Raw genomic sequence first — 20851 nt, 5'->3', positions numbered from 1 at the left:
CTATAGCTGCTCTGACTGAACCCTTCGCAGTGATTAACTACAATAATTACATTTTTTAAACATATGCACAATATTCATGTTTGCACTCCAGATGGTGATTAAAAGTGAACTTTTTTTCCATAGTTAATGAGTTCATGAATAAGTGGCTCAACTGGACCTCAGTTCCTATTAAATCTCAATCATCAATCATATTAAGAAATGTTGGGGCAATTATTCAAGTCCAACTTTGTGGGAATAGTTTGGGGAAGTCCCTTGTTGTTTCCAACACTACCCAACAGCCCACAAAACCCAAGGGAGTTTGGTGAGGAGTGACAAGATTGGGCCACACAGAACCATAGCCTCAACTCCAACAAATGTTCTTCTGCATTCATCAACAAAAAGCCTTCAAAAAAGCAGACAATGTACACCACCACTAAAATCAACTGCCTGTTTTTTTCACTTCCCGTTATGGAAAGGCATTTGTTTGGACATCCTTTATCCATGGGTAAAATCAACAATCAACATTTCATTATGCTGTTCTTCTTTTGTTTTAACCAAGTGAGTCATTCCTAAAATGCTTCAATACACAATAAATCATTTCCACACAAAACCGACCAACTTCTTCAGGCAAGTAATTCACTATTATGATTTACTTCCTCTCAGTGTGATGAGGATTTCAGGATGAGGTCATCATTACTGTCTTCATGTGATATTGTACACTGTCTGCCAATACTTACTCACTTGCCCTGACCGGACAAAGTGTGGCATAGGAGGGTTCGATCCGATGTCAGTGATACATTTTCCATACAGCTTGTCCCCACGGGGGGACACCCTGAACCGCTTACCAGCCAATCGCAGGGCACACAGAGATGAACAACCATCTGCACTCAATCAGCCTACCATGCCTGTTTTTTGGATGTGGGAGGAAACCAGAGTGCCCGGAAAAATCCCACGCAGGCACAGGGAGAACATGCAAACGTAAAGGGCTGGAGGTGGAATCGAACCCGCACCCTCTGAACTATGAGGCGGACATGCCAGTGCTTCACCGTGCCGCCGTCAATTATAAATAAATTCACAAATGATATATACCGGGTCAATGGGAACAAAAGATATTTAATATATCTGCAGTAATACAAATTATCCTTCTGTTCGTAAAGCCAGGTTGTCACTGGGGTAATAAATAGTAAGATGCAGATCCATAAAAATCTATTAACAGAACTAATGTGTTTCACACACACGCACACACACACACTGCATCAATAGCACACTTCTTTTTGGACCCAGTTTGCGAATGCCAGAAACTAATTTTGGCCATTCCACTGCGCCAATTGGCTAACTGATGTGCGTGTCTGTGAGTCAGGAGCATGCTTCCTGAGGTAATATGATGATTGTGAGGCATCCAACACAAATTCATTGGGGAAAGGGCAGAAATTAGTAGCGTCAAGTGATACACAAAATCTAAACACCAGACATAAAGTCAAGTCTCCTTTAGTAACGTTTGTAAATGAATGATAGACCCGATCAGGATCTTGAAGGCAAATGTTTAAAAGGATGAGTAGCTTACCATTTTTCTCCCCCAGACGACACGTGTTGCTGAACAGTGTATCCAAACTGTGCTTGCTTTGGACCTTTGATGATCCTGTGTTTTGTTGTGTCAATATTAAAGCAGTAATGGCATCCTGGAATGAGACAAAAGAAAAATGCTTCACTTTCAGTATCCAAACACAAAAAATGATCAAATCGAGATGGAAAGTGATTCAACTGTCATGACATAAATATGTTCATTCTTTAGACACTTCATGATGATTAAACAGAAAAGCAATATTACCATCCATTTAAAATCTTAAATCTAGATATTGTATATCTTTTTCAAACAGGACACAGTTTTCAAGCCTTACTGTCTGTCTGACAGTTTGCCTGTCTATCTGTCGGAATTCATATTGCAGTGTTTTCAGGAATGTTCCTGTTCAGCCACAAAAACTTTATGTGCGATGTCAGCATACCTCAAAAGACTTAACTTGAGATCAGTTTGGCTAGCAAAGGATTCACTTTGTATCCTTTGTCTGTGCTTTTGAGGGCTTCTGTGAGGATATGAGAATATTTCTTTGCCATGCCGACCAAAGATGACGTTATGTTTGGCCATGAGTTTACCACCAGTAACCAAACTGATGACTGAGCAGGATAAAGACATGAAGAATGAAGATGAGCTGTGGATGAACAAAGGCTGCTACAGAAAAGATGCTGCTCAAACTTGAGGCTTCATTGTATATATTTTAGCAGTTTGGCAAGTCAGTTTAAAGGCGACATATGCAAAATACACTTTTTTAGCTTTTCTATACATTTTATTGTGCCCTTGGAGATCCCAAGAGTGTTTACTCTTATCCCTCCAGGTGCTGCAGAAATACTTTCATAATCCGTTTGCGGGGTATTTCTACAAATATGTCCGACCAATGTGAAGGTACACAGCTTGCGACCTGGAGGGCAAGGAAGGTGAAATACTGTGATATCATTGTTTGACAATTCAGCAAGGCATTGAAGCCTGTATAGATAACAGTCCTAGGATGGAAAATAAATCAGAAATGTACTTATACATCAAATACAGCATACTCTGGCATATACTGTGCTTCATGGCTTTATAATTACATGTTGCACTGTGCAAACTGGAACGAGTGGGACTCATCAATTCCTTAGCACACATTCACACAATTGTTTCCATACTATCCTCAAATGCTCAGTTAATCAAAGCCTAATGATATGCTCAGTTTCAGCCATCGCTGTTTCAAAACACCACCGAATAAAAAACGTAGAAACCTCAAAAGCATTTTGGTTTTACTGATGTGATTGCAGATCATGGCAAACATGTTCTCCCCATCGTGTTCAAACTGTCACTCACATCAGCTGACAGCTATGCGGGTGGTAGAAAAGAACAGTGAGCCCGTTTTCCATCAAAAAGACAGACACAAGATAAAACACGCTTTTAAGATTTGAGGTGAAGCACACATAAGAGACATGCAGACATTTGCATCTGGGGACTGGTGCACATTTTGAACAATTGAGATTTCACATTGGTCTTTGAAGACATACAAAAATAACCGGCAACCACTGACTCTGTGCTGCTCTCAATCCAGCTCTCTCCACTCATCTGTCATCGACTTACATCTGCTGATGGTCTTTTCTCCATTTTCCAGAAACTTTCAGTCTCCAGTGCTGATAAAAGTTCAAGACTGACCGACTGACTTTTACAATTAAAACGACAATAAATCTAATTCCCTGGACACTGTTTCCTGTCAAACTACAGAACAACAATGCACTTTATATGTATAAACTTATTTTCAATGAAGCTGCTAATATTATTGCTTAGTTCTAACCTTTTCTCATTGTTTAGTAGCATAGTTGAGTTGAAAATACAAAAGCGTCTCATCTGGCCTAACCACTACAAACTGCGCCTTGTTACATCTCAGCAGTTCTTGTCCACACACTGTGAGGCTTATTCAATCAATCACCCACATGCTAAACATCCCTCTTAGATCTCTCTCCCCATATGTGAAGACACAGGGTCAAATCAAGTCAAGTGTGTCTTTTTTCCCCGCTAGGGGATCTTTAAGTTGAATGCAAACAAGGGGAAAGGTTGAAAATGTGCAAGTCAAATTTGGCTACAGAGCAAGAGGAACAGTTGAGACAAGGATATTTTGTATTAGTGCAGCCAATTATTCACAAATGGACGAATATTTGTGTGTATGTCGGATATGGGTTGATTTTGCTTTGAAGTCAGTATGCTAGAATGAGGGTCTGCGTTAGCGACCACTCGAGTGCACTTTCTTGTATAAAATCCAACATTTTGAAATTTGTGTTTGGTAGAATACTACTTGTTGTAATAATACGTTTGGAAGTGAATCCGATGAGTACGCTAACCGCAATTTTCAGGTGGTAGAGATGCGCTATGGGTCTCTGAAGCTTAACCAAGCAAGTTTGCAGGAAACATTTGGCACATTGTACGTTGTTGTTCATTGCTGTGATGCTCTCAAATGCATGTTGCGGTTTACAATTGATTTTATTGACTAAGCCCAAGTGTGTGATTTTTTTTGGGGGGGGGGGGGTGTTAATGTAATGTTATATTTAAGGTAAAGCAGTTCTGCAATCTGCTAATAAATATATTTAAATCATACAATATTCACTTTTGTGTATTAAGATTGAATTGCAACTAAGTTCCTGATTGTGTTGGCTTGTTGTCCAAGGACACATTGCATTTTGACTATTGTTTGGTATTTTAATTGCAATGGGCATTGGGCTATGGTTATGTGATATGACCAGGAAAAAGATATTCTAAAGGAAAAATTGATAATTGAGCTATTCCATCTAACATGTTTGAAAATGGCAGCGCATATGGCATAATCCTGTTTAACATGATCGTGTGAAAGGACTCTTAGTATCTGCTGTTTCTCATCTGGAACGCTATGCAGCTGTGCAACAGTTTTTAAGGACCGCTACATGTGAAGAGATGTTTGACACAATGTGCATTCCTTAGATAGAGAAGATTTAAGCATGTTTGTATTACAAACAAACAGGAAACCAAATATCTATTTTCCTGGTACCTTTGCAAGTGTTTGGAAAGCTGCGCTGAGTCAAAGGAAGCATCAATGTTTGTCAATCAAGTTAGTCATGGCTGTCGCACACAGTGCCAATTGAGTCGCTTTAGTTTGCTTGGTTAAAAATAGAAACTAAACTAAATAAATCTCAACTCAAATAAATAGGCACAATTATCTCACAGGCACCACTGTGATCTCTTGGTGTAAATATTGACACATTCTCCACACGCTCATTTCCTGTTGCATGAATGCTACCCATGGTAAACCGATGTTTGATTTCACTGCCAAACATTAGTTGATGTTTATTGAGGAACAATAAATGTTTGGAAAATTGCAAAAATGCAAATTCAGGCATTTAGAAAGTTTACTCTTCAATACTGGCTCTTAGGAGTCTTTTTCTTTAGTTAGTAAGACCAAGTACTTCATGTACAGAGACAGGAATTTCCAGAGGAACTATAATGTGCTACCAGGAACTAAGTGAAAGCTAAGGCATGGACAGGAAAAAGTAAGCGCATGTGAAAATATGAGAATGGATGAGGATTCCAGTTTCCATTTCAAGCTGCTCAAGTGGCAGTGCGATTTAATATTCCAAGAAATGTCAGCATGTGTTAAATGCAAGGTCAGGGTCTTGCTGGATTTCCTGTGTACCCGCTTCCATGCCCAAACAAATAAACCTAAAGCCGGTGGCTGTCGGTGTGACCCGTATTAGTTCGACGTTGCATATGGCCCGAAATCAAGCCGTAGGAGCTCGACCACAGATCCAATGACGCATAACAGCCGTTGGAGTTCATCATGTTAGCCACTTACATCAGACATGCACGTTGTGTTGCATGCAATTATGGTTGAACATTAAGTATGCGGTTCACAGCTTTTTCTTTTGTTAAGGGGATATTTGCTTCCCGTCCTGGGATGTCGAAGTGGGTGTGCATGCTCCTGACATCAGGCGAAAAGACAATAAGATTCTCTGTGTTAACCGAATTTCAAAGTCTAAAGGCTGCACCGTTTTTCCATCGAGCCACTGTGGGTTTTCTATTTCAATGGTTTTCTCTGGAAAAAAAAACAGCGGACAATACTTTGTATTGTAAACATTTTGGCATCTTATATTACTATTAAACTACGCCAACGTAAATAGTGTGAGAAATGGCGAATCTGAAACCAGATGTTCCTGACACACAACAGCCAACTGTGCTCTCCTTAACAGGCTATTAACCTCATGAACCAGAAAAAGACTCTCCAGACATTTCAGCCAAGTTTCTACCACAACATATCCTCAAATACAAATGAAAGAATAACTCAGATGCAATTTGCCATCACCACCATCAACACAAGGACTATGAACACCCCTAACACACAGTAGTTAGTTATGATCAGGGGTTGGCGTGCAAAGACGGGAAAATATAACACGGGTTAACAGCAAGTTTTAATTAAAGAGGGCTTCATGTGTTACTTAGTGTATTTTTTACACTGTTAAAAATGTCTTTACTTTTTTCAAGCACATTTGATTTTGGAAAAATCTACATTTTCTTTGTTTTTGACTTTTAAAAGCCTGCACAATCCAGATTTTACCATGCGTTGTAATTTATAGCCACGTCATTTCAGAAAAAAAGATTCGACCAAAAAAGACACTGACTGAGAAGTTAGAAGATGTCAACAGGTAGAGTGGCTTTGCTAAACAGAATAAGGGCTAAGAATAAAGAAGGGGAGACAACTTGAAAGAGAGCGAGTGGACTGAAGTCCCATAAAAAGGGTCTGTGACCTTCGGAAGGGAAACTGTCATCTGAGCCTGAGAACTCGTCTCCTCCCTCAGACAATACTGTATGTTTTCACTTGATGTTATCGAATCATCCGACCCTGAACCCCAAGATACACAAACAGTGTACTACAATTGAATCATCCTCATTTGATGAATATGCCTGACAAAACAGCCGTCCTCCCACCATATCCAGCATCCTGTTCAGTCCAAGTTCAGATGGCACAATTCCAGTTCATAGTACCTGCAAATTCAAAGATCAAGCTAAATGTTTAGAAAACTGTTTTTATATATATATATATATATATAGAGAGAGAGAGAGAGAGAGAGAGAGAGAGAGAGAGAGAGAGAGAGAGAGAGAGAGAGAGAGAGAGAGAGAGAGAGAGAGAGAGAGAGAGAGGTCAGTCGGTGGTAGGTAGGTAGGTAGGCAGGCAGGCAGGCAGGCTGGTTGGTCAGTCGGTGGTAGGTAAGTAGGTAGGTAGGTAGGTAGGTAGGTAGGTAGGTAGGTAGGTAGGTAGGTAGGTAGGTAGGTAGGTAGGTAGGAGAAAAAACATTCATACTCACAACCAACCACGCCCCCACTGACAATACGGATCATTTAATCAGACGGCCATGCATGTTTTTTGAACATGGGAAAAAAAACGGAGTACCCAGAAAATCCCCACAAAGGCACAGGGAGAACATGCAAACTCCACAGTGGAAGGCCGGAGCCAACCTAGGACCTCTGGTCTGTGAGGCGACCATGCTAACCAGTCGACCACCCTGAGTTGTTTTAGTGGCTATTTATTTGGATTCCGTTCACAAAGCAACACATCTCAAAGAACATAGGGAACCTGCAAACAGCAGACTAGTATTTGAGCACATACCAGAATGTACGTAGAAACATTTAGTAAGTTATTTGATGCACCAAAATCAGAACTCAATTTGCAGGGAAAGCTGTTCTGAAAAAGCGGGTATGTTTTTAGTCTGCAGGAGCGGTGTGACGTCACAAGGTGATGACCCAGTCGTTTTATTGGATTGTATGAGGTTTGTTCTGAGACAGGAGGAATGAGCTGGAATGCTCCACGAAAGAAGCAAAAGAAGGAAAACACCCATATTCAAGTGGCGGATTGGCATTTTAATATGACTAAAAGCTCAAAATAGCCATTTCAGCATGTCATGGGTCCTTTAAACAATAACTGCGGTACAAATGCAAACATTAGTTGTGTTCTAAAGAAACAATACAAGTGGACAGCTCTCACACAGCGTGTCTCTCTTGCTACGTCTAGATGTTACTGCCACAGTGATTTCACTGGTAATTGACCGCAGTTCTGGCTGAGAACACCGTCCCTGGAAACTTGACTGTGAGAAGAAGAGCATCAACTTTCCTTTTGAAGCAGACACGTCTGCTTCCAATGAGGCACAGGGTACCTCTGTCGACGTGAAACAGTCGAGTTACTCAATAGTCTCTTCACTCGATCTCCTCCCTCCTGCACCCATGACACAAGGTCAAGAGGCCAGGAAAGGATGCTATTCACATTAACAGCCATATTTGTTCACAGGAGATATTAAAGAGTATTCTTAAAACACAACTTTTGGTTAACTGTCACTTTAAAAAGTTATTCCATTTATTTTCACATCAACTTCTCAGACATAACATTAATGTTACCATATGGGTCGACCAGACCCAGATTGAAATGTATGAAATCAATTTAAAAAAGCAATGGCATACACATGCACATCTAACAAACTTTCACCCACCTAACAGCTGGCTGCAGATCCATAGCAGAAGTAAGTAGTAGTACTCCATATGTGGGCCGGAGCATGCATGCATGACTGCTGTGAGTGTGTGTGAGGTTGACCAAGGCAAAGAAATCCAGCGGAATGCCCTGTTAAAGATCCTGCTCTGATTGACTGCAACTCTTAGTTAAAGCACTGCCTATGTCTCAGAGAAGTAGGAGGGGACTGCAGCTGCAGCAGGAGGAGGAGGTCCACATCTGTAGACAACAGGCGGGAATAGTCATTCAATATTTTACTACAATGACCCATGTGAAGCTATGGAAAAACATGTGTTGTGAAAATGGCTGTGCTAGTTATTTTCATTTGATGAACAGAGAACAAAATGAATTGAATGAATGTCAAGAGTCATTGAAATCAGTGATTCCAAATCAGAATGAGCGGTCATCAACTACTGAGAGTCCTACTTGAGATTTATTGCCTCACAAAATTGAGCTGAGAAATATAAATTGTTTTAAGATGTCATAGCTTCAAGAGTTTCAAGTCAAGGCCAATCCCAAAGAGACACTCAGAAAGCCGCATCTCCATTCTTCCAATCCAGAATTATCATTTCCGATACCTGCAATTTCATTTTGTTCAAGAGAAATGGCATTACTTTTGCTATTCATGTGTATGGGCTTTGCTATTTCAAATGTCCACCAACAATCTATGATTACTAACATCAGTCCTTAACTTGGCAGAAGGAGAAAATCATTTGCTGGAATCCGTGCAGAAGTTTGAATCACGCAAAGTATGTTTATAAGGAACTGCAAACAGATTTCCGCAGGTGTGTGATGTAAAGGTGGCAAGGGCGATCACAGTACCCTTTCTTGTTCCATTTCCCTCTTGCACTTTGCAACACTCATACGATCTGATCATACACCATTTTTATTTCGAAGTTAGTCTGCGTGGTGGTGGGACAGCTAGCTTAATTTTGCAAAATTATAGTTTTTAGTGCCATTACATAGTTGCTGTCAACATTACCATGACTACCGTAATTTTCGGACTATAAATCGCGTTTTTTTTTTCATAGTTTGGGTGGGGGGGGGCGACTTATACTCAGGAGCGACTTATATACATATATGTTTTTTTTCTCTTTTTTGGGCATTTTATGGCTGGTGCGATTTATACTCCGGTGCGACTTATAGTCCGAAAATTACGGTACATGTTGAAATCATATTAAATTATTAATTTAGCACATAAAGAAACTGCAAGTCAAATAAACCATTAGTGTATGAAACAGCACAGGTCTCCAGAGTGTAAACATTGACGTTTCGCAATGTGCACTAGACGTGAGGTGTATTGAAATACAGTCACACAACCTGAAAGAGAGAAAAAAATTAATTTATTCATATTCTACAATCTATTCATATATTTATTTGATTTGATGTTACCCACTGCTATATCTACCTGGCAACAGTCGAACTAAGGTGAGTACTGGCACCTATTGTTTTCCACTAAAAGCACTGTTGAGGGTCAGTGGTCTTGAGAATAGAGCACAAATTGCAAACATTCATACGCAGGGTTGCTGAATTTTCCAAAGATTTGAGTGAATCAAATAAAAATATCAGTACCTAAGCATTGCCACAGTCCTCTGGCTGACTCAAAGTATTCATCATGTTCCAACCACAACCTAATCAGAGTATTAACAGTGGAACACAAACGTGGCCTTTGTATGTTACCTCATACCCTCGCAGTTAGACCATCCAGTCCTAGCAGAATGCATAATGATCCTACTAAGATAATAATACACACTGTGTGTACATTAGTTTCTCTAAAATCCATTTGTGGTCATCGTATATATCGTCACGTCTTAACGTTTATATATTTTCCAGCAAAGTTCTGGAGCAAAAAGGACCGCAGCTTCATGGAATTTAATTAAATATGTCAATGATTAGTAAACTAACTCAATTATTCCAATGTTTGGACTCTCTTTAAGACAATTATGCCACTAATGCAAACCCTGAGTATAATTGTAATCTGATCATTTTAATCTGAACAAATTTTCACTTATGTCTACTGCGACCTTCATAAAGTAAAACTGACATTGGCACTTCTGAAGTTTAGAAAGTAAAACTGCACAGCACATGAAAACAGCAGCTCTCATGTAAATTAAATATGCCTATGTTGGAGGGGCGTTCAAGGGGTTGCTTGCAATTAAAACATTAAAGCATTCTTCATGAACAACAAATGTTTCATAATGAGTATCGTCGTCTTTTGTGGGTAGAAAAAGTATCTTAAGAGCCCCCCCCCCCAGAGCTTGCAAGACAGATGATGAACCAGATCAAAAGTTTTAAATCCAAGTGCTATGAATGAAGGCCATGTGCCAGTGCGGTTCAAGGATCTGTCAGTGGCTATATGTTTACATTTACGCATTTATTCAGATTAAAAGATTGATAGGAATAAAAATGATGCATGTACAGACCACACTCAGACTAGTCTGACCCGATCAAGCCCATCCTGATCAATATTTTATTCCGAATTAGAGGGGTGGTTTATGTTGATTGATAATCCGATCAGCGCGCACCAATCAGAGCGCATGAAAACACTTATTCCAAGATGTTGGGCCCAGACTCTCAAATCAAAAATTAAATACAAATCTAATTTTGGCAGAACATTATTTGATGTCTATTAGTATAGTTTCCTATTAAATTACAAAACTGGATGCATTTTTAGTCTTTATGAGTCAGGCTTTTCTTTAATCAGATACTTTTCTTGGATCCCAATAATCATCTAATCCACTCACAGGCCGGATTGGACGGTTCAGCGAGCCAGATTTGGCCCACGGGCTGCCAGTTGCTGATCCCAGTATATGTGTTTCTGTTGTTCGCGTGAGTTAGAAGAATCAGAGTGAGCGAAAGACATGGTGGGCGCAAATAAATAGCATGTAATTGACAAAGTATGTGCAAATGGTGAAATGCTGCCAAGTCGATTGTCTCAATGTTATTTTAAATAATATTTGCACAATTTTAAAAGAGTTAATTTGCATATACTTGGTGGAAAGAAATTGCCCATTTCGTACATCACATACATTTTGAGAAAGTAGGTGTAAATTTGGCGCTCCTATGTGGAAGCCTGATCACGGCCTCAATAGCACGGAGAGGGCTATGTCATGACAGGCAGCGCCACACCTATCTCTACACAGATCCCGCACAACAATTTGTACTAGGGGACGCATTGTCGTCCAAAATTATGCACACTACGCCAATTTACCAATTGCAAACAACCCAAAGTTCCACTGCGTAGGATTAAGTGAAACCAATACAGAAAAGGAATCACACTTACCCCACCATTTGAGACGGTCAACAACAATGCAGCACAACTGCAAGCAATCACCTCAATCACTTTGGATTATCCGTATGAGTCTCCTTAAGCGAGAACGGTAGCAAGACGACTCCTCGGGGATCAAACGCCCAAGCAGCAAAGTGCTAATCCCCGTCAAGGTTCAGCCTGGATGCGTGCCTCATGTTGGGGCTTAGCATCTATTACCTACCATAATGTTGTCAAGTTTGAGACCTTCAAGGTGGGTGGGGAATTAAAACAAGTGTGGAGAATAAAAAATGAATCATTCTTCCACTCCAAAATAGCTTTTTGCTCTGCATGGGTTGCGAGCACTAACAAAAACAGGGACAATGTTCATTTTTTTCTGGCATTGTTGAAATTCATATTGGTGGTTGGTGTTGTTTTGCATGCCAACACAATGTGCCAGAACAAAGAAAAATGCGATTAGAAATGGAAACATGTTCTTTATCCCGATTGAATACAACAATAATACCCTTTGTCATAATAATAAGAAGAGATAGCACCTACTTTCAATATTTAGTAAGAACAAAGATCCCAATAGCACCCCTCTGTTTTATTTCGGCACCACGATTTGTTACCTTTAAAGGCCCCAAACCCATTTCCTGTTTGTCTGAAATACAATTTGCTCTGCCAGTGAGAGAAACGTAGAAATCATCCTTCAGACATAAAACGGTAACTACACACCAGAGCACATTGCCGTCACTGGGGATGTCACTTTCCACAAATCACAGCCAAGTAAGGCTGGATGAAACAATGAATGATTTTATGGAGCTCAATCAAACAAGGTTTGTGAGGACAGCAAGATTCATCTGGAGAAAGTGTTAGAGAGTGTGTAAGGAAATGTGCAGGAAGAAGCACTTATACTCCATAACTATCTTTTTTTATTTCTATTTCTAAACAGGTAATGTTAATCAAACAATGTTAGGATAATAACATGTTTTTCATTATTGTAGAGGTTGATCATCGCGGCATCAACTGCAAGTTTGACATTAACATCAACGAGCAGATTAGCACCACTGCTTTTGCCAGAATAAAGAAATGAATATGAGATCATTTTTCTGGAATGGGTTGAAGTCGCTGACCACTGTTGAGGGTACGCAAATCAGTGCATGGAGAATGGAAGTGGGTAAGGCGAATGTTACTGAAAGGCTGAGAGGAACTCAGTGGTTTCAGGCATATTTCACCTTTTTTGTCACGTGGACAAGAAGCGTGTGTGTGTGTGTGTTTGGTATTTGTTAGTTGTAACTTGACATATGGTCAGATGCAGTGAGGGCAGACGTCAGAAATATGTTTATCCTTAGTCAAGCTTCTCCAGCAATTAAAGAAACCAAAAGGCGCAATATAATATCTCGCAACTGTACTGTGCCATGGAGCAGTTCTTTTAAAAATACATCTAGAGATGGGTGATTGTTGAATTTAGTCATGTGTGCAAATGTGTTTTCCCAGTTGAACTTTACTGTAAAACGTTTTATGATGACCAACTAATCAGAAGATGGAAAATTGTTAAGCAGCGTGCTGGCTATTGCTGCCCCTGTGGTGACAAATTTAAAATCTAATTGGTCAAAGAAACATCTCTAATAATTGAAATTACATTGGCTAGCACTACTGATTGAAAACAAACTCACATCCACATGACGCCTGCGAGCAGTGTGACCAAAAGAGATGCTGTGAAATAAAGTGAATAGATTGTGGCATCTGCTGTCAACGTCAATCAGTTTATGTGTGCAGCGGAAGCGGAAGGAAGATGCTGCACTCTCGTGTTGCTTACATCTATCACCTGTAGGTATTTTGATCATTTATCGTTGGATTCTTTGTACCGTATTTTCCGGACTATAAGGCGCACCGGACTATAAGGCACACCTTCAATGAGTGGCCCATTTTAAAATGTTGTCCTTATATAAGGCGCACCGGACTATAAGGCGCACCATTAATGCATCATGTCAGATTTGTAATCCAAATCAAATCATTCTCCATTTTATCTTTTTTATTTCAACTTCAGGTGCAACAAATTACTTTATAATCACAAAATAAAGGTTCCATAGTCTTTTTGATTCATGATTTCTAGTCTTCAGCGGGCCACTTATGATTGATTTCATGACACAAGGCTTTGGGCCAGTTTAAATTTAGGAATTTGGTCCATATATAAGGCGCACTGTCGGCTTTTGAGAAAATTTTAGGTTTTTAGGTGCGCCTTATAGTCCGGAAAATACGGTAATCAAATATTGATGATTCTATCATTTCTGTTACATGGCGTTTCTTGCGTAGACTACCTGATTCATTTTATTTTATTTATTTTGATTCAATGTGTTACCCAGTAAGTCAAATGAGAACATTTTCTCATTTACAATTTATAGCGGAACTTTTTTTCTCAACAGGACTGCTCAGATTTTATTTTGTGTTCTCTTAGTCAAGCAAAACGATTGCCTGGCCAGATGTTACCAGGATGAGTCTGAAGGACTCGTAAAACCAATGAATAATTTGAGTCACATCACACACACATCCACACACAAACACACTCCCTTGCCCCCAAATTACCCATATCTGCTTCTTTTGCAGATTTGCTTTGGCCAGAATTTCACCAAATGCTCTGTATAACTATCATAAAATAAATCTTGTGGTTTTAAAGAACTGTTTATTAATTACTGATCTGAATCAATTTAGGAGTAAGGAAGAGATAAGCCATGGGATCAGCTCCATACATGGCACCTATTTTCCATACTTGGCGTAGTAGCACACTCGATTCTGGGTACATCGTTATCCATCCATAGTTTTTCATCCTTATTTGGATTACAGGTGAGCTGCAGTATATTGGAGCATGTTTTGGACCAGAAATGAGGCACGCATGGATGGTCATACTCACTTTTACACCTATAACAATTGAGACACTTCAGTTAATCTTGGTGGATGCATTTTTTTTTTGTAATGTGGGAGAAAGCTGGAGGACATAAAACCAAGAGGGCCAGAGTTTGCAAACCCAAATCTAAAAACTGGGAAGCTTTGCTAACCACTATTTCACAATGCCGCCTGGTTGAATCTCCCACAAAGAAAAACAATTACCCTTTGGCCGAATAGAATCTCAAGAGCTGTCAGCTTCTGGGAAATCCATATTGCACAGTACATTTTAAGTGAAAACGGTGAAGATCAATAGACACAGAACGTGAAAGTGTTTCTGTCTGGGTTTGAGTGAGACATTTGAACTTTTCCAGATCTCAGCTAGGTTAACTTATGCGAGCAGGAATAGTGGAACTAGACTTATATGGAAATTTAAGGGTTAGGGTAGGGTTTGATTCTGCTTGTTCGAATCATTTTATGGAATATGTATTTTCTTTTCAGCATGACTCATTTCCTGGTCTTCTTTGCTTTAACAGAGATCCTACAAAACTAAATATGAAACACATGTCCAAAATGATCTTATACAAGCCCTTCTCTTGTCTTATTGCTTTCCAGGGCAAATATGGTGAAAAAAAAGATGTCACCACATTCATTTATCCAATTATGCTGCTCATAACAGATGCTTAGGTCATGCCGTCATGTGGTTGAATATAAACTTATGCTTCGGTCATGCATTCGTCGTTGAGAGCGCACTATCTTCTTTCGTTGCGCTTGCATTTTGATGAGACAGATGGAAAAACTGTAGCGTTTTTTTTTTTTTGCGGAGTTCAATGGAAAACCAAACAGTCTGCAGTTATATAGACGCAAAGATTATCCACAAATCCTGGACTTTTCAAATGGAATACTAAGAACAACATTTCACTCCTCCAAGAGGGAATGTGTACAGTATGTGAGCCATTATTCTCTGTTGCTCTACAACCTGCCAGCTGGCACTGTCCAAATTTAAAATTTAACATTTATTTTTCTACTAGGCTTGGCATTTGCATGGTATGGAGGCAGACAGATTTGCAAAACGTATTTTTTCCAATAATTATTGAATTTCATGGGCAGCAAGGGGACGCGCTGGTTAGCACGTCCGTCTCACAGTTCAGAGGGTGCGGGTTCGATTCCACCTCAGGCCCTCCCTGTGCGGAGTTTGCATGTTCTCCCCATGCCTGTATGTGCTAATAACTAAAATCCATTACATGGGCTAGTTATTAAATTATTGTGTCAGTAAAACATGTGGCATCAACATTTTTTTAACTTTATACTTTGACCTATTGACTTTATCTGCCAATTAATAATGAGGGTGAGGTGGTCAGAGCAAACTCATTTTCAAGTCACCCCGAAACTGATGAATTACAGCGGATTAGATTTCATCAGACATCCTGGAGTTGTCGTGAGAAAGGCTGAGCCATCCAGCACAGACAAGCTAGACTTGAACACACAACCAGAAAAAAAAGAACATCAGAAAGAAGTCTATGGAAAAAGGGACGCGGCGAGTGTACCTATACCAAAACCGCTGAAACAGCTGGCTGGTGTCCCAGTTTCCTCAGCTAAACAGCTGGTGTCCAGGAATGAGCGTTTTAGCTGGAAATACCGACTCAAACTTCAGTTTTTTCAACACTACCTACTGTTACTGTGATTTAGTGCTAGCAGGCTGCTAAGTAACTATCTTCCCTTTTGCCAGTTACAGGACACTAAACCCCCCAGTGGTTGTGGACACTTGGAGATACTCTTCAATAACATGACTTAAGGGCTCCCCTCTGTACACCAAACATGTGAGTTCATGATATTCTATATTTACCTTCACATCACTGGTGACTCGGGATGATTTAGGAAGTTCCTTTTTCTCATCTCTAAACCTCATCAGGCCAGATCAAGAGCGGCAGCTGTTTTTTTGCTTAAACCTGCATTATGTAACTTATCTTTTTTAAATACTACTACTACTACTACTACTAATAATAATACCGTATTTCCCGCACTATAAGGCGCACCGGATTATAAGGCGCATCTTCAATAAATGGCCCATTTTAAAACTTTGGCCATATACAAGATATATACATTTGGCCTGCGGGTCGGACTTTGGACATGCCTGCTATAGTGGCTCAATATAGGTCCATATATAAGACGCACCTGATTAAAAGGCGCACTGTCGGCTTTTGAGAAAATTGGAGGTTTTTAGGTGCGCCTTATAGTGCGGAAAATATGGTAATGGTAATAATAATAGTAATATTAATAATAATGATATTAATAATAATAATTTTCATCCATGCCACTACTAGAGGAGAGGATACAATGTTTATTGAAGTCTATCAGCTCCTTTTTCATCATGTGAGATGTCCAGTGACAGTGATGAAATATTCTATTTTATTTCATAGCAAATTTCTTGCCATGTTGAAAATTGTCTTATTTCAGGGGCAGACCTCTCTCAAGAAGTGCACTAGCCCATGTTCCGTCCCAGAAACTGCTTGGCCAATGGCAAGCCTGTTTTTCATTAGATTGTGAAACATTGGGCCAGATTTCGTTTGATTGTCTCCTCGTCTAACTTGCTTCTAATAGCAGCGCACACGTGCGTACCCAAGACAATGACGCCAAGACGCATCGGCAACCGCAGCATCCTATGCCCCCCGGCCTGCCAATAACCTTTACAGAGCAATTAGGTATTCAACTAACCTAACATGCATGCTTTTGGAATATGAGAGGGTGCAGAGTCAGGGGCCAGAGAGAACGTACAAAGTCCACACAGAAACTGTTTTCACCATTCTGCTGTCACTTGTTCCATGTGGTGGAAATATGCCATTGGTTTTGGGCGGCTGGCAGTAATCATGTGCTCCCACTTTGATTACCAGGCACAATCACGATGGGAAGTTGCAATGCAATCAAAAACCAAGTACCGTAATTTTCGGACTATAAATCGCAGTTTTTTTCATAGTTTGGGTGGGGGGGGGGCGACTTATACTCAGGAGCGACTTATATACATATATATGTTTTTTTTTTCACTTTTTTGGGCATTTTATGGCTGGTGCAATTTATACTCCGGTGCAATTTATAGTCCGAAAATTACGGTAGTTAGTATCAGATTATTTCCAACAATTCAATAGAATTGAGAGGTCAAAGGGACTACATTTGAAAATCTGAAAAAACAACATTCATTTTTTTAAGAGTACGAGCAGAGAACTGTAACTACCCAAATGATTTTTTTCATTATCATGTCACTCCAAAGTGTATTCAAAGACAATTCAAATATGTTGAATTCCTCCGTATCCACTGTTACATATTTAACATGGATCTAAAGGTTGAAGAGCATTCCATTGCTTTTTTTATAATCCCGAGTCTGTTAGTGTTGAGTGAGGGAGTGAAAACGTCAGACTTGCCAACAAGCTGTGTAAGCAATGGCAGGAGCTTCACTAATTGAAGAAAGAGTTTTGGATTTAGTACTGAACCAGAAGCTAGCCTGCCTTTTCTCTGCAGTCTGGGAAAAAAAAAGAGGACCACACAACAGCATACACTGCAAGGCTGTTTTTGTAACACTAGTATCTCAACAGAAGGCCAAAACAATTTCGTCAGATGACATAAAAATGAGGGACACCAAGCAAAAGTTGTTCTAAATTCAATGAATGAGCACATAATTCAAGCTGTGGTTTTCTGAAGAAGGAAAAAATGTATTGTTAAACTAACAAACAAGAGAATAAATGGATTTAATTGTTAAACACAACTAAATAAGCAGACACACTAACAGAAAGACTCATCGGTGGAGGCTGAAATTTGTAAAATAAAGATTGATAATTGAAGATTAAAAATTGTTTTTCATTGTTTTTCACAGTTGCTATAGAACAATGATTTAAAACATTAAAGTGGAGGAACCATGCAAAAATAATTTGAGAAGAGAAAAAACACTTTTCGTCTGCACTTGTACAGCCTATGTTAGAGAAATGTCTATTGACGTTGTAAGGCAAAATCAAATAATCAAGCGTCCATCCGATTTCCGTAGCTCTTGCCCAAAATAAGGTCTGTAGTCTATCCCGAGCTGTCTTTCGCAAAGAGTTGGTCGCCAGCACAAAGTAATCAATGAGCGTGAAAATAAATTGTGCAAGACATAAGAATGAATAAACATTGGTGACATTTAAATAAGCAGACACACTAACAGAAAGACTCATCGGTGGAGGCTGAAATTTGTAAAATAAAGATTGATAATTGAAGATTAAAAATTGTTTTTCATTGTTTTTCACAGTTGCTATAGAACAATGATTTAAAACATTAAAGTGGAGGAACCATGCAAAAATAATTTGAGAAGAGAAAAAACACTTTTCGTCTGCACTTGTACAGCCTATGTTAGAGAAATGTCTATTGACGTTGTAAGGCAAAATCAAATAATCAAGCGTCCATCCGATTTCCGTAGCTCTTGCCCAAAATAAGGTCTGTAGTCTATCCCGAGCTGTCTTTCGCAAAGACTTGGTCGCCAGCACAAAGTAATCAATGAGCGTGAAAATAAATTGTGCAAGACATAAGAATGAATAAACAGTGGTGAATATATTGAGCCCTGTTCCAAATAACACAGCCCAACCGCAACAAAAGTGCATGCAACTCTTAATTCAATTTACCGATTCTATCAGCTTTAAAAACCCAACTTTCAATTACAACTTCTCCATAATTTAGGCTCTTGTGAGGGTTGTGAGGTGTCTGAGCTTTTTTCCCCCCTCTTATTAGAAGACGAATCAGCGTAAATGACCGCCAGGTGAAAAAACAAGAGGGTAGAAGAAAACAAGTAGCTCTGGAAAGGGAAAAGTTAAGAAAGGAGGACTCGGAGGAAATCGATTTAAGAGATGGCGGCGGTTCAGTGATACAATAAATCCATAAATAATGTCAAGGAATCTGTGAGCGAAATATGATCGAAAATGACGTGAATCTAAATGGGGCTCACTACTAGCTGTCTCTCATACATCCTGCTTCTGTCAACCCATGTTACATATTTTCCTCTGGCTTTTCTTTTCACAGCCCTACTCACTCTACTCCCCTTTCTTTCACTCCCCTCTTTCTCGTCATTTTGCTGATCGAGGCTAGAGGAAGTGTTTTTGTGCGCAGACTGCGGCTGACTGGAACTCTGTGCCGTCAGCTCCAGAAGCTGAAATTTGAGGAGCTGTACATTATATGTTCCAAAAGAGCAACAGTTTCTCTGAGGGGAAATAATGGGGGCCGTGGTGTAGGGGGAGTGCAGTGATTAAGGATTGGAAGAAGAGTGAGAGGAGGGGGTTTTAAGAGAAGCACTGCTCAGTATTACAGCCATGAAGGTGGTCCCTCTGGTGGTCTCCGTGCAAACTGAGGAATGCTTTTAGAAGATGTAGAAGTGAGAGAAAATACTGTACTTTCCCAGCCAACATGTCCCATTGGCCCCCATTTGGAGTAAATGTGGGCTTCATGGATACAAGATGGGCACTGCAATTGGGGTCCATGCAGGTTCCATCTGGTCTCTGAGGGCATGAGCTTGAAATGGCGGGTGCAATCAGGGTTTTTTATGGACTATGTGGACATGGGTCAAAATTGGTCACCCACACCTAGGTGCCATGTCTCAGTAAGGGCTTAATGGGCATGTATGGGTTACAGTCTGCTCACTGGGCATGGGTCAGAACTGGTCAATCCAGTTTGGGTCTGTTATGGGCTCTATATGGGTGAGTATGGGTTAAAACTACACCATTAAAACTGCTAAAAGTGTTTTGGGGGGGGGGGCTACATGGTACCCCTGAGTAGTAGTAGTGGTAGCAGGCTAGCATTTGCATCGTCCATGTTCCATGATAGATAACTGTAACAATAATAGGAAAGGCAAAGTTTTCATAGTATAATAGCACAATTCATACACAAGGGAACTCAATGCACATAAGTAGTACCGTACTTTTCGGACTATAAGTCGCGTTTTTTTTCATAGTTTGGGGCGGGGGGGCGATTTATACTCAGGAGCAACTTATATACATATATATGTTTTTTTCCCCTTTTTTGGGCATTTTATGGCTGGTGCGACTTATAGTCCGAAAATTACAGTAGTTTTTTATATGTATTATTAATTACATTGCAGTAACTCTCCCCAGGCTGATGCACATTGTGAATATTTCCCATGAATTGCGTTTTAAAATCCAGCTGTTTTCGATTGTTGTGTGTGATTGTGAAAGTTGGCCTGTTTTCATGCTGTCCAATCATCTCCTCTGTTTTATTTAAGGATCAAAGACGAGGTACAATACGGTGCACAGCTGTTGTTAGGAATGGGGATACTGACTGTATGCTGTCATGCCGAGACAAGCCAAACCACAACAGGGAGTGAGGGGAAGCTAGAGGGTATTAACACTTTCAAACATTTGAAGGTAATAACACAACAAAGCCACAAGAGAGCAGCAAACGGTTAGTTATGGGAGGAACTCTAATGTTACTGTAAATGACCTTGACAAACGGTTCAGTGCAGGGGTGGGCAATTATTTTCGCACCTGAGAAACTGGTAGTAAATATTGGACGGACAATCCAACTTTCTGGGGGGTTTTGTATTAAGAAGAAAAAAAAAAAAGGTTCCTTTTGCAGTTGGATTGTTGTAATTCGGAATTATTATTAGTGGTCATTAAAA

At 39.8% G+C, this 20851-nt stretch overlaps 2 protein-coding genes across 4 annotated transcripts in view; one reads left to right on the top strand and one right to left on the bottom strand.

Moving 5' to 3' along the window:
* The window catches only part of itga11a (integrin, alpha 11a), a 34127-nt gene extending 25886 nt beyond the window's left edge, over positions 1–8241 (bottom strand). Inside the window, exons 1-2 of the mRNA XM_061276249.1 lie at positions 8056–8241; positions 1544–1658 (exon numbers count right to left, since the gene is read on the bottom strand). Coding sequence (XP_061132233.1) covers positions 1544–1658; positions 8056–8128 — 188 coding nt within the window. The 5' untranslated portion in view covers positions 8129–8241. The remainder of the gene's footprint in view (positions 1–1543; positions 1659–8055) is intronic.
* coro2ba (coronin, actin binding protein, 2Ba) overlaps positions 1–20851 on the top strand; it is a 53970-nt gene that overhangs the window by 13029 nt on the left and 20090 nt on the right. Inside the window, exons 2-3 of one of the 3 annotated variants that reach the window (XM_061276253.1) lie at positions 15935–16025; positions 20456–20597. The gene's annotated coding sequence lies outside the window, so the exon portion shown is untranslated. Of the gene's footprint in view, positions 1–15934; positions 16026–19242; positions 20598–20851 lie in introns of all 3 variants that reach the window. The other 2 variants (XM_061276252.1, XM_061276254.1) reach the window with 2 other exon arrangements.

Source organism: Syngnathus typhle, linkage group LG4 (genome assembly GCF_033458585.1).
Source record: "Syngnathus typhle isolate RoL2023-S1 ecotype Sweden linkage group LG4, RoL_Styp_1.0, whole genome shotgun sequence".
Lineage (NCBI taxonomy): Eukaryota > Metazoa > Chordata > Actinopteri > Syngnathiformes > Syngnathidae > Syngnathus > Syngnathus typhle.
The sequence above is the reverse complement of the archived record's forward strand: the minus strand, read 5'-3'. Positions and strand labels throughout refer to the sequence as shown.